Raw genomic sequence first — 21,239 nt, 5'->3', positions numbered from 1 at the left:
GAGGAAGACTGAGCACTTTCATATCAGACAGTATTAAATAATGACTCAGCATTAGTAAAGTCAAAGTGAGTGTGCTGCATCAACATCAGTGAGGAAGATCTAATGTTTTGTTCAGATAAACGAAGACTCTGATGTCACTTTTATGCCTTTATCACTAAGGAAAGAAGCATACTTACCAAAGACTGAGGATATGCATCCTTTGAAAGCTGTTTTTCTAAAGTGTGAAGTTTTTCTTGAAGGTATTTATTTTGTAAATGTAAGTCTTCTACAACAGAGTCTCGTGGAAGAGCTTGGTGGGTCCTATGAACAACAGTCAGACTATTATGTAAACTTCACTTTCTCTAAATTTATGGTGTAATGATACAAAAAAAAGTAGTGTGTGTACATTATTATAACTTAATTTTTTTCAAGTTTCCAAATTTTATAAAGAAATAAGTTTAAGACAGCATAATTTATATTAAAAAATAATCCTTTACTATCAGGCATCCACCAAAGACCTCTTTATAACATCACTAAAATGTGTTGATGGATAGATACAGTAACATTTTTAAAGTACATGCATGTGTTTATATGGAATTATGTGTAAGAGCTCAAATACCCACTAGTTCAAACAGATTACAGCATAACTGAATACCATTGATTTTATTCTCAAAATACTCAAGATCCAACAAGGCTCTAAGGTTTATTTCCATATTAAGTGCAAACTTAGCTGGCTGCCTTTGAGAAACACTGTACTCTGGCATGAACAAATCTATGAACCCTTATCGTCCAGGGCTCCTTCTCCATGTGATGAATAAATGCACATTTACTAGGAAAACATTAACATTCACTCTCATCTCTTATTTCTTTACTAAGAATTTGTCTATGTCATATCCTTCCTCTCCTTAATAGATAGATGTATTTGATTAATAAAATTCAGATGTTGAAGCTTCTTGAATTTAGAGAGAAGACAAGACAAACCTTTTCTACAGTGTCTTGCACTGAGGAGAGTTCAAATAAGTTTAAACTTCACTGTGAAACTACAGACAGCCAAAGCACCGTGGGCTGAGATAAGGGATGACTTTTTAACAGAAGAAGTCATCCTCCCCAGCTGTTGAGTAAGGATAGCAAAATATTTCCTCTGCGCCTCCTTTCTGCCTGCCTGGCGCCTGACAGGTCCATGTATGCAGCAACTAAAATGTAGACATAAAGGTAAGGCCCCGGTCTGTCCACAGTAGCAATGTCAACGGACACCACAAGCATCACACAGATAGACAGGGAAAGCTCCAAAGAGGGCCATACAGACTTAGTTACGACCTAGGCGCACTCTTGAGTTGCATATGTATGAAAAGATAATCAATAAAGCCCACATTTGAAGCAATGCATTTATATTTTCATAGGCACAAGTCAAGCAATTCTTCATCAATGTAGGTACGATAATTCCATGCACTAGTTTACCTCATGTATAATATGTCATTTTCTAAATCCAGATTTCTCTTTTTTAACTCTTCCAACTCTTTTTCCGACTCCAAAGCTCGCACTCCTAAAACCTGATCAACAGTCATGCCTGTTGTTTTTAGTTTCTTCTGCAAAGTAAGTTTCTCTTTATCAGCTCTGTAGAATTTAATAAAGAATGAAAAAAATGTATCTTTGATAGTTTTTATAGATAATTCATTCATATTTATTAAAATATATTTACAACACGTTTTAAAGACAATAAAATGTGAATAAAAAATAACTTAAACTACCAACCTTGTCATTTATCAGATAAAATAAATTACATAATTTCAAGAAAAAAATTTACATACTATTGGTTTTACAATGAAATTTAACTCACTTGGCAAAAAGCTCCTTTAAAGTACTCAGCTGCTTTGTCAGACTGTGGACTTCTCCTTCTTTCTCTTTTAATTTGTTGCGCATTCCCTCTACTTTGGCTTGTAATTTTTTACCTTCTTCCCACCTAATTAATTCTTCCCTAGCACTCTGTTAACAGTAACAAATATATTATAAAACTGTCAGTATTATTTTTAATCTCATTTAAAATACTTAAGTACAATTTTATTTTTTTCACAATTTTAAATTATCCAAGATAATATATATAAATAGTTCATTCTCTTATATAAATTCTAGAATCTTAAGGTATGCCAAACTATTAGGAAATGAAGACCTTCCATTTAAGTGGGCTTCATTCATTACTTGACAGATAATAATTTCAGAGAAGATTTTAATGCTAATTTCTATAAGAGGTTAAGTGAAAATTCAAATACATGAGTTATTGAAGTAAGCTTCTAAAAAATAATTCTATGTGACTGGCCAACCCAATCTTGTTAGCATGACAGTTTCCTAATGCTGTAACCTGCTCTTGTCTAAATGCATATTTCTTTACCAGCCAACATGTATTTTAGTGCTGCCCATGTGCTAGCTTCTACCCTAGATACAGAGAGCAGAAAGCATGTGCAAACCAGATAAAAGCATTCAAGTTTTCAAATCTTACAATTTTCCTTTGTTGAACACACTTGTGAAAAAGATATAAATAGAGTATATAAACTGGTTACAAGTGCTATTAAAATCTAGGGTATTACAGGAGGGAGCTCTCTAGCAGTAGTGTTGGTAGTGCTATGGTTGCTAGTACTACAATAAATGGGTAAAAAGGAGGCTGTGTGATACACAATAGTCCCACATTCTGAACAAGTTCTGCTGGATGTCTGCATAGTTAAAAATTCTGTCCATAATTTCATGGACTAATAATTTAACTCTATTTTACTAAATTAACACCAAAAGTTTTGATAATTTGTCTCTATACACTGAATTTAGTAAAACTACAATTAGCTTTTAAAAATAAATGTTAGATATTATTTTACTGAAAGTTATACCAATGATTGCTTATCATTTTGGAAATCAAATTATTAGCAGCAATACTATTTATATCATATAAACTGCCATTAAAAGCCATTTTTTACAGGATCTATATCTATATTTTATCAGAGTCTATATCTGATGCTCAGAATTCATATTAATACTATATAAGGTACAAGTACATGATTACCTTATTCTTCTAGTATATATCATACACATGTTAATACATGAATAGTGTATTATCATGCTCATTCCTTAATAAATTATTTTTATACTTATACTAATTTCATTTGGTACATTTATAACATTTTTAAAATTATAGAATCCTTTCTCTTTTTTTTCGAGACAGGATCTCTCTATGTAGTCTTGGTTGTCCTAGACTCACTGTGTAGACCAGGCTGGCCTCAAATCCACAAACTCACCGTGATGTACCTGCCACTGCCTCTCGAGTGATTGGATTAAAGGCATGGGCCACTGCGCCCGGCTACATTATAGAATCTTATGTTGACTTTACATTTCAGTTAGACTAATTTAGGAGATATTATTAAGTATTATGTCTACTATAAATGGGGATGTCATGTCTAAAAAGGTTGGGATGTGTGCTTTGAAGTCTAATACTAGAAAACCTTCAATATGCTTTCTCTAATTTCTAACTTTATTTATTCGAATCAGCTATTACGTATCCTTTTAAAAGCTGCTAAACATTTCTTGATTATAGTTCTTGTTTTTTTAATGTAAAGAATAATCTGACTTCTGGAAATACAAATACTAGCTTGGAGAATGAGTATTCAGCAGCATGGAATGGACCCCTTCATAGACACTGAGCAAGGGGACGAGAAAATGGGGAGCAATGATACACATAGGAAGTGAGGAGACACTAACGTCACTCCAAGATCATGAAGTGACATGGAGGTGCACGACAGGGAGTGCTACTCCAGTGGAGTTTAACTTCCTAAAGGAGAGCTGTGTTTTAGATATCTCAGCTTTATACAGAACATACACAGTGTGAATGAACCCCTCAAACTAAGAGAAAGTTATCTGGCTGTCAAGACACGTTTCACGTAGGTGAAAACTATTAATGAGCACACTCCTCATACCTTCTCCTTCACAGGCTTCATGTCTATGTCATCCACCTTCTTTTCCAGTTGGCTTTCAAGCTTTTTAACTTTTTTTTGAAGTTCGTCGATTACACTTTGCTTATTTTCTGTCAGAGGTTTGCTCTGAAAATATTAAGATATAACTTTACATGACAAATATCAACAAATGCAATAAATACTCAAGTAATAGAAATGTTGTGAGGCTACCATTAATCATGTTTTTACATGATCCTGAGCATCCGTAGAACATGGATCTCCTACTGTGCTTTGTTACATGCCCCAGTGTAGACAGAAAATACAACACAGGCCACTGAAGGAACCAGTCAAGTAACCAGAGGCAGTCATTTAAGCAATATGATGAAATAGTGAGAACCATGATTTACACAATACACATCAAACACAGTATCTGAATTAAATACAAAATTACCTGCAGCCCATTGGACAGTCTTTTAATCTGTCTTCTCAGTTCATCATTTTCTTGATCAATTCCATCTTTCTCTCTAAGAATTTTATTATAAGCTTTTTGCTTTTTTTGCAGTTCATTATTTAAATCATTTAAGTCATCAGCTAGTGAATTTTCTTTGTTTTTACTTGTTTTAAGAGCTTCTTTCAATTTTAAAAGATTTTCATTTAAATCTTCAATTTGTGACTAATAAGAGATGAAAGTATTGTTCACAAACAATCCTCAAATATTAATGATAAAGCAACAGAAAACTGAAGTTATACTGTTATGCATTAGAAGCAATATTCCAACACAAACTTCTAGGTATAGCACACAAGGGAAACTACATACCGTACTATTTTCCCTGATCATGTCAAATGAAACAAGTTCACTAAGAGAACAACAAAAAACACAAAGACAAAGAAAATGAAAAATGCTTCACTGTAGGTGAATTAAACAAAGTAGCCAACATGCACAGCAAGGTTCAAAGACTATGAAACGTAAGATTAGCATAACATGGGCTGTCTGACTTCACGTCCTTTGTGAAGAAGACAAGGCATGAAGGACAACATAAGAGAACAGACCCTGCATGTGAACTTCAGAAATTCTTAGCTGTTCTCAACAAAGAATGGCAGAAACATGTGATGACAAGGGTAGAAACATGCTATTATTTGTCCTGTTATGGCTTATTCAACTAAGTGTATATTCTATTAAATTATTAAGGTCAAATGATATATTAGTAATATTAATTGTTATTATAATATGTTTAAAAACTATAATATCTCAGAGAAAGTTTTGAAACAAAGATTTGAAAAGATGTAAAATTCAGAAACAACATTTCAGTTAACATTTTTAGTTAACAGATTTTTATTATTAACTATGACAACAAGACTAACTGGATGTCTGCATGTAGAACATTACAAATAGATCCTTATCTGTCACCTGCACAAAACTAATGTCCAAGTGGATTAAAGACCTCAACATAAATCCAGATACTCTAAATCTGATAGAAGAGAAAGTGCAGAATAACCTTGAGTCCACTGGCATAGAAGACAACTTCCTTAACAGAACACAAACAGCTCAGACATTAAGATTCACAATTAATAAATGAGACCTCATGAAACTGAAAAGCTCTGTAAGGCAAAGTAATTAGATTTTTCATTTTACCACAATATACTATATGAAATTTTCCATAAAGAAATTTGTGGGTCAGAAAGAGATATAGCAAGTTATTATGAAATATATATTTAGGGACAAAAGTTTAAATCATTAAGTTTAATGATTAGATGGGAAAATAATAAAGTATATTTGTGAAAATAATTTAGGGGAAGAAAAGGCTTAAGAGCCAGGCAGCTCTATAGGTAAAATGCCTTAAAAACAATAAATAACTGCGACACAAGTAGGAAATGCCAGTTGCAGAAGAAGCTATATACATTTGGTGCAAGGATGTCTCTGTCTTCTGAGTTTTGCTGTGAATCTGAAATTATTTCAACAAAACAGCCTTAAAAGAATCCTGAGGCCCAGAGGTTTAGCTCAGCATGGGGTGTTTGCCTGTGTTGGACCTAAATCTTGGCAATGCCAAGATGTACTAAAGCTGCCTTACAGATTTCTAAGTAAAATGTTTCTTAAATGAGTTCTGTTAGTAAGCATAACTCAGAGTGGCCTAACTTTTCAACTTTCAAGATGACAGGCGATATATGAGTGACATAACGATATATGCTCTTTAGAACCATGTATGTATATGTCTAACTGGCCAACAACTCAATACAAATCCTCTGAAGTGATCAGGTATCCGGCCATATTAATACATGCCGATGCTCACCTTCAGCTCTTTAGTGTGCCTCTCAACAACCTGTTGAACATTGAGATTTGCCTCTTTTTGAGAAGTTACAGCAATAATACGTTCTTCAGCTGCTGCTGTCATTTCTGCCCGCAGTTCCAACAGCGCTCGACTAAGTGCCTAAAAATTACAATATGCAAAATTTTTCAGTTGAAAACTAACGTTTTATGTAAACAAAATAGAATAGAAAATGGGCAGTTATTATTTTCTATTATTTTCCTATTAGATGCAAAACCCCAAGTGATTTTATGCATGGCACTGTAGCCTTTGCGTGTAATTCAGCGCCAAGATAGCTGAGGCAAAAGCTCACAGCAAGCCTGAAGACCGCTTCCACCTAGTGAGTTATAGGTTGGCCTGGTGCACTAGTGAGACCTGTCTCAACACAGACATTAAAGAAGACTAACAAAAGGGAAGTGTTTAATTAAACATAATCCACAAATTCCTAAGCTTTTTCTAATGAATTACCATTATAGTTTTACTCAGTTATTCACAAATTGACAGTTCAAACCCCTGACAATTATTTTCAGAAGCACGCATTAAGTCAAGCAATTAATATTAGAAAAGAAAGCATGTCTTGTTTGAAATTTTTCAAGTATATATAGTAGAAATAAATTCTTCATTAAAAAAAAAAACTTACTGTATCCCTCCCTGTGAAAGTTACTGAATTTAGTTAGATGAGTAATGTTATATTGTTTAAAATTTAGACACTAAGGTAGGGGAAACTGTAGAATCTTATTTTAGCCTTTTTCAGCTCTGTAGACCTTACCTAGTGGCCACTTACCTTTAGTTGCTTCTCTTTCAAGGCTAGTTGGCTCTTCAGCCTGTCCACTAAATTCCTCATCGTGGTTGTTGGAGCTCTTGAGTTGGCTTCTTTCTGAGCCTGGAGTTCAGACTTTAAACTCTGGGAGTCCTTTTGTGCTTGCGCCAGAGCACACTGTAAGTCCTCTACTTCTGCTCTCACTCTCTTTACTTCGCCGGCATGGTTTTCTTGGAGCCTGAGATAAACAAGCAAATATGTATTTACCAGACTGGGTGTTGCAAGTAGTGCCTTGATTGAAAGACAGAAAACAAAAACAACTTATAAAGATATAAAGCCATGATGACAGTACTTTATATGTTAAAGACTACACATGAAAGTTCTTTCATAAGATTATTGCCTGCACTTAGGAATGAGATGCGAAAGGCTAAGTAATTTTCATCATGGCTCAGTGGTTCATGCATGCCTATGATCTCAGCACTGAGGCAGTCAAGGCAGAAGATTATGGTGAGCCTGACAACAATGTACATGTCCAGGGAGTTCTAGGCCGTTCTGGGTTAGAGTGAGACATCTCAACAAAGAAATGAAAACATATTATAAAGGACATAATTTTATAATCCAGTACCTACAACTAATATACAAAAAAGAAACTCTACTGTATATTCAATAGAACGAGAAAAACAAGACAAAAGTAAAGCCAAATACTATTTTCAAAGAAAAAAAAAAAAAAGCCCTGAAGTGGCAGCTACTTACATATTCTCAAATATGCAGTAACTTTTTGAGAAGTATCTTGGATCCAAGAGTAAACAGTTAAAATTCTAACAGGCAACAGAAAAGAAATAGAATTGTAAGTGGGCCAACATTCTCGTTTTCATCAGATATGAACTGAGGCCCAGAAAAATGGTTCTATGATTAGAAACTGAACAATTTCAAACCAATTTTAGGTTCAAAAATCTATTTCTAAAAAAAAAACCAAAAAACCAAAAAAAAAAAAAAAACCACACACAAAAAAAACCCAAAAAAACAACAACAACAACAACAACAACAACAAAAAACCAAAAAAACTGTCTGAGTAGTGATTCTAATCTTTAGTATATAAAATATTGTGACACTGTCACTATGGTTTCAAAAAATCAAATACTTTAACAAAACATTTATTGAGGTCAATTTTTATCACATACTCTCAGGTGTTTAAACAAAAGCTATATATATGTGTGTTTATACTTTTCAAGTTACTTTTGTACCAAAGGTACTTCATCTAACCACTCTGAAGGAGCCTAAGTAAACACTACTATTTTGTTTACAAAAGATGAAGTGGACAGTGGGAGTGGTTAAGAATAAGAATCTAGAGAAGGAAATAAGTTGGCTTTTGAGTAAGACGGATTAGTTATAAACTGTGCCTTTTTTCCCACATTACCTCAGCCATGCTACAGAGCCTTCCTAGCACCTGACTTCTGCTGGACAACAATGGGTCTGAGGACAAAATGGGATGACACACGGCCAGGTTTTCGGAGAGCACTCACACAGCAGGCACAGGTTTAATAATAGCCTAACCACCATTTGCTTATTTAAAAAAGATTTCTAAGAGTTACCGTAATTTGATATTTTCAAATTCTCTGACTTTTAGCTCAGTGATTTCTTTTTGTCTTTCCAAATCTTTTGATACTTTCTTTAGTTTGTTCAAAAGTGAGGACAGAGAGTCATCTTGTTCTGCTACTGTCTGTTCCATCTCGGCCAGACGAATGAAATGCTTGTTGGTAGGTACTGGAGCAGGAGACTGCTTTATTAAATCCTATGAGATATGAACATATAAGTAATGGGTACATATAATTTGAGACTCTGACTCATCCCATAATTTTGCTTATGAATAAATGAAGTCTAAAGTTTAAGAGCAAAGGAAGGACTAGGGAAAATAGAGTAAGGATGTACTATTTTTAGCTAGTGTCTGGGTGCAGTGGAGGGCTCAACGATAAACTACTGAGGTGATGCTTGAAGAGCCTAACGCCATGAATTAAGAGAAAGGCAGAAAGATCAAAAGGAGGCAGGGAGGCCGTTAGTTTAAAAGATGGAAAATAAATTTAGGCGTGGACCATAGCAGGCTTTGAGTAGAATATAAACACGACTATGAGCAGTGACAATTATGGAAGGATTTGCGCTTAAGAGAAATGATCATGCTTTCATGATCAAAGCTGGCTTTCAGATTATGTTGGCAACAAAAGGTGGGGTATGTTTTACTGTGAGAAATGAAGACAGGTAAATGTTATGTGATATCAAATCTAAGCAGGGAACAGAACAGAGTTCTCAGAACCTTACCTGAGCTGTCTGCTTGAATTTATTGAGTGAATTATCGGCCTGTAGTTCAAGTTTATGATGAAGAACATGAAGGTCTTCCTCGTGTTTCTTAACAATTTCTCTTTGCTCCTGTCTCATAGAAAGTTGAAGCTGTACTATAAATTATGACTGAAATAGAGTCATAGTCTAAAAGGTCTTAGTTAATCTCTGCAGCTGTAAATACTAGACCATTCTACACCTCTGCTAGTATGTGTATATGTTGATTATCCAATCCTTACACTACAATTTATTCTTAACATTAGAATAGCATGTATCCATTACCTTTAACTTGTTTTGACAAACATTTTAAAATACCAGATATCTCTCCTATTTACTGTAGTGTTTCAACTTTTACTTATAAATTCACCTGACATTTCCTAAACCTCCAGCTTCATCATAAGAGATAATCTTGTTTATCTCAGTCCACAAGAGAAAGATACATGGACACAAAATGCCAGTTTTACTGAGATCTGTAAACCAATCACGTGAAAGCAACAATTCCTAAATAAAATCAGCTAAGAGTGAAAAATGAACTACACCATTTTAAGGTAAAATAACATTTGACTGAAAACACAGAGAGTAAAATAACAAAGCAGAATACCTCTCTGGCTTTTTCCAGAAGATGCTGGTATTTCTTCAATACTTCTTCCTTTTGATTTAACCTTGCCTGCATGTTAGCTATGGTTTGATGGGCAATTTTCATTGTGTGATGAGATTTTGGCTCCAGCTCCTTTTTGTCTAGTTCAGCTATAAGTTTCTCTCGATCAGCTGTGGCAGGCAACCGAAGCCTCAGTTCATTGATTACTTTGTCTCTTGACAGAATATTTTGCTCTGCCAACCGTAAAGCAGATTCTTTTTCTTTTAGTTTCTATAGTAAAGTCACAATAAATTATTACAGTACAGTTTGTCCTTTAAAATGCTTCATATAAATTTTCTTAACACTACTTAGTACTTAGAAGCAAAAGAGCAGTTTCACTTTATTCTTCACATACTTATAGTAACCAGTTGTCAATAAAATTCTATTTGTTACATCTTTATGTGATAGCACAATTATTTGCATATATATTTTATTTACTTATAAGATCATACTTGTTAGAAACTTTGTTAGGTTAAACAGAAGCTTTAATTAGTTTACTTACAGAATTAGAAATGAGTAAAAAAACTACAAAATGCAATTAAATTACTCCTTTGCTGTCATAGAAGACAGGCGCAGATGATTTGCTCTAGTGTAGAGTGTGGATCTCAGAGGCACAGGTCAATGGTCCACTGCTTTGCAGTTGGAAGTTAATCATACCAAAGTGAAAAAGAAGTTTTAATCTTCAGTAAAATTAAGGCAAATATTTAAAACCAGTGATTTAGTGGTGATTCATATAAACCAAAAATTTTTAATTAATTTTCCTGAATTGATTACAGAGGCAAAATTTTACGTAATAAATTCTTAACTATGCTTACAGTTAATATTTATAGATGGAAACTAAAAGTTAAGTAATATTCAGCTTATTTTATGAATAATTTAAAAGCTGATTTGACCAACCATTAATCAAATTCAGCACCTAGATTAAATAACTTCATTTGCTTCAATTTTATTTACTCTCAAAGAAAATGAACAAAGAAACCATTTAAAGATGGACAACATATAGTACAAAAAATAAAAATAAAAGTAACAATGAAAATGGCAGTTAAGGACGGGTAATATATTATCCATAAAACAATAATGGAATGCCTTTTATTACCCTTGATGTTCACTTTTAGTATTTAGTATGCCCCGACGTAGAATGTAGTAAACAAATGAATGATAAATTCAAATTAATAAATGGATTATTTATTATTAGCTACTAAAAATAGTATATAAGAATAAAAAAAAGAGATACAGGAATTTTTACTACTATATCAAAACTCAAATTATTCCAATTACCTCTTCTAGTGACTTGCAAGTTGCTTGTGTTTTAAGAATTGTTCGAATATTCTCCTTAATTTTTCTTAGAGCAATTTCAAGTTGGTTCGGAAGCGGCAAGCTGGGGTCTGGCATTGATCCTGTAGCTTCTTCAAACTATTGAGAAACAATATGCTTTAAAAATAGCAGTGAAGTACTGAGAAAACAATATTATACCTTTTAAATGTATAAAAAACACAGACTAATTTCACTTATCTTTAAACAAAGGAACTAATGACAATTCACATAAAACACATAACCTAATGTTAAAAATACATATAACTCAGAGACTATTTCTGTTAGTTAGTGCTGTAGGCTGTGCTACAAAGCAGCAATCACAATGATCACTTATACCTTCTGTGCTGCACTAAGTATTTCATTTTGCTGGCGGTCAAAAATGTCTAGTTGGCGTTCCAGCTCAACTTCTCTTTGATCCCAAGCCATTTGTCTTTCCTCATGAAACTAAAAAAAGAGAAAAAAGGAAAAAGACATTTATTTCAGGTGCAAACACAGTGACAATTAGCATATAACAGGCATATAAACATTTTCTTATTTAACCATCAGTTTTTGCTGTCACTATCACCACTCTTATTTTATGGGAAACAATGTAAGCTTAGAAGGTCAAGCAACTTGCCTAGGAACCCAGAGGCAGGCAGGCATGAAGTCATGTATCCAAGCACATAAAAGACACATATTTGCCAACACTATTTGTGACACTGAAAGCATAGCAATAAACAAAACCTAGTCCCTGTCACCAAGGAACTTACATCCCAGGAACTAGGAAACAGGCAATAACAAACAAATATGTAGGACACCACAGGACGGCAAACACCTTTAGAAAGTGAAAGCAAGGGCTCCCTATATGGAACTCTAGAGGGCACAATGTACTATTACTCTATACCAGTGAGTCTCCATAATCACTGCTAAGGAATGGTATGTGAGTGAAGATGTTAAGGCAGTGAAAAGTATAAACACAAGTATCCAGGGTTTGAAAAAAAGAAAGTGAGAGAGGGAGTGAGTGAGGAAGGGAGGGAGGGAGGGAGGTAAAAAGGAAAGAAGGAAGGAAGGAAGGAAGGAAGGAAAAAAGAAAACAAAGACAGAGGAAAACACCCTAAGCCCAGGAACAAAGCCCCTGAGGTGAGTGTGTGTTTATGAGTTTCATTTGGCTTTTAAGCATCTACTTCTTCTGCTCCATGCTGTGTTCTAAATCAACAGTGACATCAAGGAGAAACTTGACTGAAGAAGTGAAAATACTATTATCAAAGTAAAACTAACCTACCAAGTAAGTTTGCTGATTTAGTGGTTTTTTTTAAGCCTAAGACTTCTGTTAGTAAATTTGCATGTTTAAGAAGCAAGAAAGAGGTTATTTTGTTACTCAGCATAATGGGAAATATATTTAATCATTTAATCACAATAACACAGTTAAAATGGAATGATCTGATATTTAAAGCCTTAGAAATAATAGAAATGGAAAACGAGACCTTGCTCTGCTGAACAATTTCTTCCTCTAGACTGTTGATTGTATGCTCATATTCAGAGATGATATTATTTAAATATTTGATTTCTTCTTTATCCTTGACTAGTTCTCTATTTAGCTTAAGTTCTTGAAGGCGAAGTTCTTCTATTTTCACATGCCAATTGATTACCTAAATTATATATAAATATAAATGCTACATAACTGATAACAATTAACTGAAATTAATGGCAAAGTTATTTAGAATTTTCACAGCTTATTCTAAAGTATGCACATTAAAATAAAACATTCTTTACATTATTTTCAAATGGATAAATAATCAGGTATTAGTAACATTTGATTTCATTTTTCATTCACTATCACTTGTTTATTAAGTACTTACTGTGCTCATGCTATTGAAACATTGGTTCTATTTTCAAAAATGAAATCCTATCCTTTTCTACAATGATGTAGCTACTGGTCACTCATTCACGTTCCAGTGGACAGATTCACACCCATGCCCACATGAATGGTGCTAGGTAAGCTTAGTGGGTCACAAAATGAAAACAAAAACATGTGACACATGGGACAAGGATCCGATGGGAGGATGTGGTGCTGGATGACGGAAGAGGAGGATACAATAAAGTAGAGAGGAGCATGACCAGTTTCTACTATATATATATATGTATGAAATTCTCAATAGATACATTTATAAACATTTACCCAAGGGAAAAAAAATTTAAAGGAAATTGTATTTCTGGCACGAAGTATAGGATTTAACTGCTAGAGAATTATTTACCATTTAATTCTCCCCAAATGATGGTTAAAAACTAATCTTTAAAGAATAAATGTGTAACTCTATAAAAACTGTAAGTATATACAAGGAATATTTACCAATAAAAACAAAGAAAAATAAATAATTCAAGCGGGAAGTATGTGTGCACAGTAAAAATCAATTGATAACTATTGAATCATTTAAACTTTATTATACTTAATATTTGCTTAATATATTTTCAGATGTTTTTACAATGTTTAAAATTCTGTGCTTCATACACAGAAAGTAATTTAGCTAAGGATCCTTGTTTAGGAACGCCCACATTCCCAGTTTATAACACCTAAACTAATTACAACTAGAGTTTTATTTTAGATGCACTTTGAACATATTAAGAGCAATATTACTACATAGCATAGGAATACTAAATTTCAGATCAAGTTTTACCTTTTGGGCTCCCCTGGCATCCTTTAAAGTACTTATCAATTCTTCTAAGCCTTTTAATTTTAATTCCATCTCCAGTGTTTTGTTTTCCATATTTCTGTGTTCTTGTTGAGAGTTTTTCATTTGCTGCATTATCTTAAGTTTGTCATTTTGCAGCTGAATCATCGTTTTGGAGAACTTTTCCTGCTGAGCCAAGGGCAACGCGCCACTGAACTGTCTTCGCAGGGACTGAATTGTTTGGCGCAGGTGTTTTGCTCTGTTTCTACCTTCCAAACGAGCATAGTAGAGAGCTTGCTCTTTCTCATCCAGTTTCTGCTCTAAGCGCAGATTGTAGGCCTCCATCTTCTGCAGTTTAGATGTAACTGACTCCAACTTACCAAGAGCAGTAGCCTCACTAATTTGAAGAGAGACAACATGTTGGTGCAATTTGGCAATTAGTGCCTTTTCATCTGATTGGGCCTAATAGCAAAAACAAAACAAAATAAAACAAAAAACAAAGAAAACATATTAATAGTAAATTTCACGGTTTTGTCAATAAATGGGTTCAATGCCACAGTTTACTAATTAAAATGTAAAACACTGGCACATAAGCTTTTTTAAAAAACAAACTAATTTTACTTTAACACAATAGTTAGCAATGATATCTCCAGAATGAAATACACTTAAATGTCTAATTAAATGATAGCTGGCATGGTAGTGTTTTGCCTTTTAATTTACAGGTAACCTTAGCAGCACAATTCTGATGTATACAATGACTACCTTTCAATCCTCTAAAAACTATAGAACATGGGGATATTTGAAAAACTACAAATACATAGAAGAGAAAACATAGTCAGTAAAGATTCATTAATTCCTCTTCCTTAGTTTGGGGGACTCCCCTTTTCCAAGGAATAGGGAAGAGGAAATGGGAGAAGGAAGGTGGGACTAGGAGGAGAGGAGGGAGGGTGGCTATGCTCAGGATGTAAAGAGAATATACAAATTTTAAGAAATAAATAAAGTTTAAAAAATTCATTAATCACTCCTCCTTAGTATGTTAAAGATTAATTACTCCTCCTTAGTATGTTAAAGTTTCACTTTGTTAACTGACCTGCAGCCATGCATGCATCTATAGGTATCTCAAATAAAAAGTTTTTAAAAGTCTCAACTAACAGGACCAGCTTTCTATTGCTGTGACTACTTCTGACTAGCATCACACTCTTCCACCAGTGTCTAAAGTGAGCTTAGGAAACAGCAGGCTATACTGTGAGCTAACACTCTATGTACCTGGTAGTCCAGGAGCTGCATTCTGAGGGAGTCCACTTCTTTTTCCCTGGACTGTTGTTGTGAATTCAAAAAATCAACTTGTCTTTTGGCAATATCAGAAATCTCTCTCAGTCTAGAAAGTGATAAAATATTTAAGCAACAATTCAGTAAATACCTAAAGCCCCAATTTTGAGACATATTTCTAGAAAAACAATTGTTTTTTTTTTTTGTTTGTTTGTTTGTTTTTTTTGCATCTCTTTTTTCTATCAAAGAGTTCAAGGTCTCTTTAACTATTTCATGAAACCTAATTCCATAAGTGGTCAAACAGTGGTCTACAGAAACATTCTCTACTCTGGAAAGTTCATAGCATAGATTAATATATACATTTTGAAATTTAACACATGGCATTTTCCAATGCAGCTGGTCAGAGATCACTTGCTCCCACATAATTCCCCTAAGGTACTTTTATTATATTTAGGAAATGGTAGGCCAATGTAAATAGGTTAACCTGTTGCCACTGTTAAGAATCAATTTAAAATTCCATGGTACGGAAGTTATATACTTCATACATACAACTTTATATTTGAAAGTTATGTTACATGTAGAAAATGTGATTAGCTTATTATGATTTACAAAATTGGCTGAAATACACACACACACACACACACACACACACACACACACACACACACACACACACACACGGCATTTGCACAAACTACCCTTATGACTTCTATGATAACAAAGCCAAATGAATTAGTCTATGTCTTTTATTTGGGGCAGAATAATTTGAACTAAGTGGGAAAATACATCAGGTTTTCTCATGCTGCTTGTGTAAGGCTCTCTCTCTCAGCCTAAGCCTGGGAACATGACCCAGACAAGCTTGAGAAACTGACCCAGAAAGAATTGAAGGCCAGCTTCAGTTTCTGAGATCAAGGTAGCCAACCGAGATAAACAATTTCAACTAAGGTAAACAATTTTCAGAAAAGTACCATCTGGAAATTCTCTGGAAACTCCCCAACCCCTCTCTGCCAAGAATAGCCCTGCAATAGCCAATAACATTTAGACAAGCACCCCTAGCGACCACCAGAGCCGATCCTAACATAGGGCACGCAGCCCCTCCTAACCTTTGTAGTTTCAGCCTTTAAGAATAGCTTGTAGCTTCTGGGTTAGCTCACTCATTATGATCATTTCTAGTTCAATCCATTTGTCCACAGATTTCGGGAATTCCTTGTTTTTAATAGCTGAGTAGTATTCCATAGTGTATATGTACCACAGTTTCTTTATCCATTCTTCTACTGAGGGACACTTAGGCTGTTTCCATGTTCTGGCAATTATGAATAAGGCTGCTATGAACATGGTTGAGCAAGTTTTCTTGTTGTGTGCTGGAGCATCTTCTGGGTATATTCCAAGGAGTGGAATCGCTGGATCTTGAGGAAGCCCTATTCCCATTTTTCTGAGATAGCACCAGATAGATTTCCAAAGTGGCTGTACTAGTTTGCATTCCCACCAGCAATGAAGGAGTGTTCCTCTCTCCCCACATCCTCGCCAGCATGTGCTGTCACGTGAATGTTTGATTTTAGCCATTCTGATGGGTGTAAGATGGAATCTCAGAGTTGTTTTGATTTCCATTTCTCTGATGACTAGAGATGTTGAGCATTTCTTTAAGTGTGTCTCAGCCATTTGATATTCCTCTGTTGAGAATTCTCTGTTTAATTCTGAGCCCCATTTCTCAATTGGGTTATTTGGTTTGGTGGCGTTTAATTTCTTGAGTTCTTTATATGGTATATACTCACTTATAACTGGACACTAGCCCAAGGGGCAGGTCCCATGAAAGTCTGCACCTACCAGGAAAGTGGGAGAGAGGTGAGAACATCCTATTGAGACTCAAGGTGAAAAAAATATAGGGGATAGGGAAGTAGGTGGATCCAGAGCGTCCTAGAAACCTACAAGAGGAACATTATGATGGGTGGATCTGAGCCCAGGGGTTCTGCTTGATCAAAGGCACCAACCAAGGACAAAACGTGCAGTCATCATCAAACCCCTACCCAGATCTAACCAAGGGACAGAACATTCTCCACAGTTAAGTGGAGACTGGGGACTGACTTTCACAGGATCTCTGGTGCCCCATATTTGGCCATGTCCCTTTGTTGGGGAGGCCCAATGGCACTCGGAGGAAGGATACCGGACTACCAAAAAGAGACTTGACACCCTAGCACCATATTCACGGGGAGGAAGTCCCCCTCGGTCATAGTCATAGGGAAGGGGATTGGGGTGAAAGTGGGAGGGAGGGAGGATGCATGGGATGGGATAGAAAATGAGATGTAATATGAATTATTTCATTTTTTTCAATAAAAATGTGTTTAAAAAAAAAAAAAGAATAGCTTGTAGCAGTGACTCGGGGTGCCTCCCTCCCTGCTGAGGCCTCCTGACACACTTAAAGAAATGCTCAACGTCAGCAATAAACCTTGTGCTTTTGCATCAACACTGTGGTCCTCGAGTGGTCTCTCACGACGACTCCCTACCCGAGTGGACTCTAAGGTCCAACACTTGGAAGGCCTCTATAATTGGTAGTTAATAAAATATAATAAAATGAATAATTATAAACTAGTCATCTTACAAGATAAGGTTTATAAGAAGAAAGCAATAAGTCAGTCTTAATGGGGAGAATTAAAAATGATTCATTTTCCCCAAAGGACTCTCAAGGTTCTAAAGGAATGGCTATAAGTTTATGAGTAAACCACATCTCTCCTCTCTCTCTCTCTCTCTCTCTCTCTCTCTCTCTCTCTCTCTCTCTCTCACACACACACACACACACACACACACTCCAATAGTTATTTGTGCTTTGCACATGAACTCAAAGTTCCTCATGATTACATACCGAAGTAGCACCTGACTAGAAAAGTGAGTGTTCAGCATCTACCTGCCACATATATTCTAAAGCAGCTGGGCATATTTCCTACTGTCAAATGAAAAAAAAAATTATCTCATGACATCTTGCAAAATGCCTACCACGTAGCTAGTTCCAAAGAAATGTAAATCAAAATATAAATTATATGTTTACAACACCTTATAAAAAGGTAAGATTATTTTCTTTTTAAAGTGAATAAACTAAATACTACATGACCATTGCTCTTCAGTCTCTACCCGCTCCACCCCTCGAACCCCCCGCAAAACAGGCCATATAAGTAAGATGTGGAGCTACATAATTTTGTTCCAACTTTAGTGCCTTGTACAGTTGCACCCCTACACTCTGGGGGTAAAAAGCTAACTGTGTGAGGTCATTTCCTCCTCAATGTTATGTCATCTGGTTAAACACTAACCAGGATATTAAGCCTCTTCTTTTAAAAAAAAAATTAGTGAGGGTATTGCTGCATATATTTGTAATTGATGTTCTTAAAGACAACTCAAATAGACACATCCATGGTTTAAATTGTTTTGCACTTACTTAGACACTTCAGCTCTGAGTTCCACTTCATTCTTCTCTAGTTCTAGGATCCGCTGTCTGTCCGCATCGCTTACTGCCTTGCTGACACTACCTCCTAGTTCATCTCTCAACGCCTGCTCCACCTTTTGTGCATCCAAATTGATTTTGGTAAGCTATGGAAAAAAACAACACAACAAAATATTCCCTAGGGCTGTTTTATTTTACTTATTCTGCTTTACCTTATGCTGGGAACAGAATTCAGAGCCTGTGCAACCTAAGCTTGTCAATGAACTACAGCTGCAGCTTAGACACAGGACAGCTATACTCCTGAGTGCTGTAGTCTTTTCTACTTTCTGTGAGTCCAGAAACAGGTATAAAGCGGTAAGAACAGAGTAAAGAATCAAGAACAAATTATAAAAAACATGTAGTAATTGTCTAATTCTATCATAAATTATTTATTTTATGCAATCACCACTTAAGAATTTTTGAAATGTAAACAAAGTACTTAAAAATACATCCAAGTGAGGTATCAAAATTTTATAAATTTTACAAAGTTATAAAAATTTTTATTAATATCTAGTGGCTTAAAATTAAAAAATGATACTTATATGTTGGAAAATATATCAGCCTAAGTAAGCATCTGCAAGGTGTAGTTTAATCATAGACTGGTGAGTACTTGTATACTGCTTAATACAGAACACATTAAAAATTTTTAATAAACTCCTATTAAAGTTTTTGAAAGCAGAGAGTTTTAACTATTTGCCTCTTACTATATAGTCTTAGCTCGCAAACAGGTTCTGAAGTATAAAAGAGAATAAGTATTTTTTAAACAAAGAAATGAGATTGGAAGACAATTTGCTTTTTAAAGAAACATCCTTCTGTTCACCAAAACCAATATCACAACACTGGCAAGAAATCATTTGTTTACAGAAATAAGTGCTTTAATGTAAGGCACTTTAGATTTTAAGTCTGTCTATCAAAAATGCAAATGCTGTATGTGTATGCCACCGAGAGACACCAAGTCCTCTAAAACAGCTCAGTATGCACTGTCACAAATTCTTACTGTCTAGTTACATGATAAATATTGTCAAACCTCAGTGAACTTGGTTTCCAATTCAAAGTTACGTTCTTCCATGTGTTTTAATGAAGTTCTTAAGTGCTCGTACATTTTCTGACAGTGTTCAGCCCTCTGCCTTTCATTTAATTCCTTCATCTCCAGCACAGTGATTTTTTTTGAAATAGAAACAATGTCACTATTTGTAATTGATTTCTTTGCCTTATCCATGTTTGATTCATTTCCTATATGCAATAGCAAAATATACAAAAGATAATTCAGGAGAGGCATTAAAAATAGTACAGTTCTATGGGTAGGGATAAACTTTTTGAATCAAGACAGATCTGTATTCTACTCTTTATTTATTTATTCCTACTTGTCTGATATTGATTTATATATTATATCTAGAATAAATCTTATTAATCAAATGACACTAAAAAGTATAAGATTATTGAAACACCAATGTGAAGGTCACTGTAGAGCTGTCACAGGTTGGGGGATCTTGGCAAGTGGTAAATGAGCCCCTTGTTGTGGAAGGACTATTAATTGCACTGGGACAAAACAGGACAACATATAGGTGCAATCTTTAAAGTTATCAAACACCAGAGTCAAAAGTAAAATCTGAATTATATGATTAAGAAATTTTAGAAATATAATCTCAGAGCATGAGAATGATTTTGGGCACTGTGCACATGTAATGTCAAATACTATTCAATAATACAGCAAATCAGATATAGATGAAGATGTTAATTGTAGCATTCTAAATAATGGCAAAATAAACTAATATTTTAATCATAATAACCAATAGGATACTGCATAAGTTTTTATAAGATTATTAAAATATGGAAATACTTTAAATTTCTACTAAACTGATGTAGTATATGACAAATGTTTATTATTTAAAGGCTATAAAACATAAAAACATACATAAGAAAAATAAATAAGGGCAATACAAAATCTCAAATTTTCATTGATACTTATGGTGCGTGATCTTAGAATCTAAAGCTATCCAATAACACACAACACAGAAACTTTACACTCAGAAAAACATGGATTTTAAAAGCTTTCACTGTTAAAATAATTTAAAAACCAGTGTTTAATTACAAAGTTATGACATATGACCTTACTAGGAAAAAATATCTCATGTGAGAACTAAAGAACAAACACCTGGGGTATTATTATTCATCATCTTTATAACAAACTAAGCTGTAGGTCAAAGTTTATCTTTCTAAATCAAACTCAGTCCCTGTATTCTGGTACAGAAAAGGAATTTTCAGTAAGAAGAGAAGCACTACTAGATACTATTCACTTGATATTACCAGCACTCTAAGTCTTACCGAGTTTAGTATCTTGTTCCCAGGCTTGTTCAAGGGTATGGAGTTTTTCCTTTGTAATCTCCAGTTCTTTGCTGATAGCCTCTATTTGTTCTTTTAATGATGCATTTTCACACTGAATAAAAGACAGACATTACAGATGGAACTACACTGAGATAAGAATGAGAACTACAGAAGTGACACTCTTATCTCTTAAAGCTCACAATCTACTCTTTAAATATCTAAACTTCTCCATTTATGCTGTGTGTTATGTGTGTGTGGTGGAACTTGATGGAGGG

The 21,239-nt window shown here is 34.6% G+C and overlaps 1 protein-coding gene across 1 annotated transcript in view; it reads right to left on the bottom strand.

Annotated features, from left to right (window-relative positions):
* The window catches only part of Cep290 (centrosomal protein 290), an 80,297-nt gene that overhangs the window by 20,846 nt on the left and 38,212 nt on the right, over positions 1–21,239 (bottom strand). The window contains exons 29-46 of the mRNA XM_051173015.1: positions 20,965–21,076; positions 19,667–19,872; positions 18,595–18,746; positions 15,168–15,279; positions 13,908–14,363; positions 12,717–12,881; positions 11,590–11,697; positions 11,218–11,352; positions 9,904–10,170; positions 9,285–9,392; positions 8,564–8,763; positions 6,996–7,209; positions 6,197–6,334; positions 4,360–4,581; positions 3,933–4,055; positions 1,817–1,962; positions 1,438–1,593; positions 177–300 (exon numbers count right to left, since the gene is read on the bottom strand). Coding sequence (XP_051028972.1) covers positions 177–300; positions 1,438–1,593; positions 1,817–1,962; positions 3,933–4,055; positions 4,360–4,581; positions 6,197–6,334; positions 6,996–7,209; positions 8,564–8,763; positions 9,285–9,392; positions 9,904–10,170; positions 11,218–11,352; positions 11,590–11,697; positions 12,717–12,881; positions 13,908–14,363; positions 15,168–15,279; positions 18,595–18,746; positions 19,667–19,872; positions 20,965–21,076 — 3,144 coding nt within the window. The remainder of the gene's footprint in view (positions 1–176; positions 301–1,437; positions 1,594–1,816; positions 1,963–3,932; positions 4,056–4,359; positions 4,582–6,196; positions 6,335–6,995; positions 7,210–8,563; positions 8,764–9,284; positions 9,393–9,903; positions 10,171–11,217; positions 11,353–11,589; positions 11,698–12,716; positions 12,882–13,907; positions 14,364–15,167; positions 15,280–18,594; positions 18,747–19,666; positions 19,873–20,964; positions 21,077–21,239) is intronic.

This window comes from Acomys russatus, chromosome 31, assembly GCF_903995435.1.
Source record: "Acomys russatus chromosome 31, mAcoRus1.1, whole genome shotgun sequence".
NCBI classification, from domain to species: domain Eukaryota; kingdom Metazoa; phylum Chordata; class Mammalia; order Rodentia; family Muridae; genus Acomys; species Acomys russatus.
Note: the sequence above shows the minus strand (reverse complement) of the source record. Positions and strands in the feature narration are given on the sequence as shown.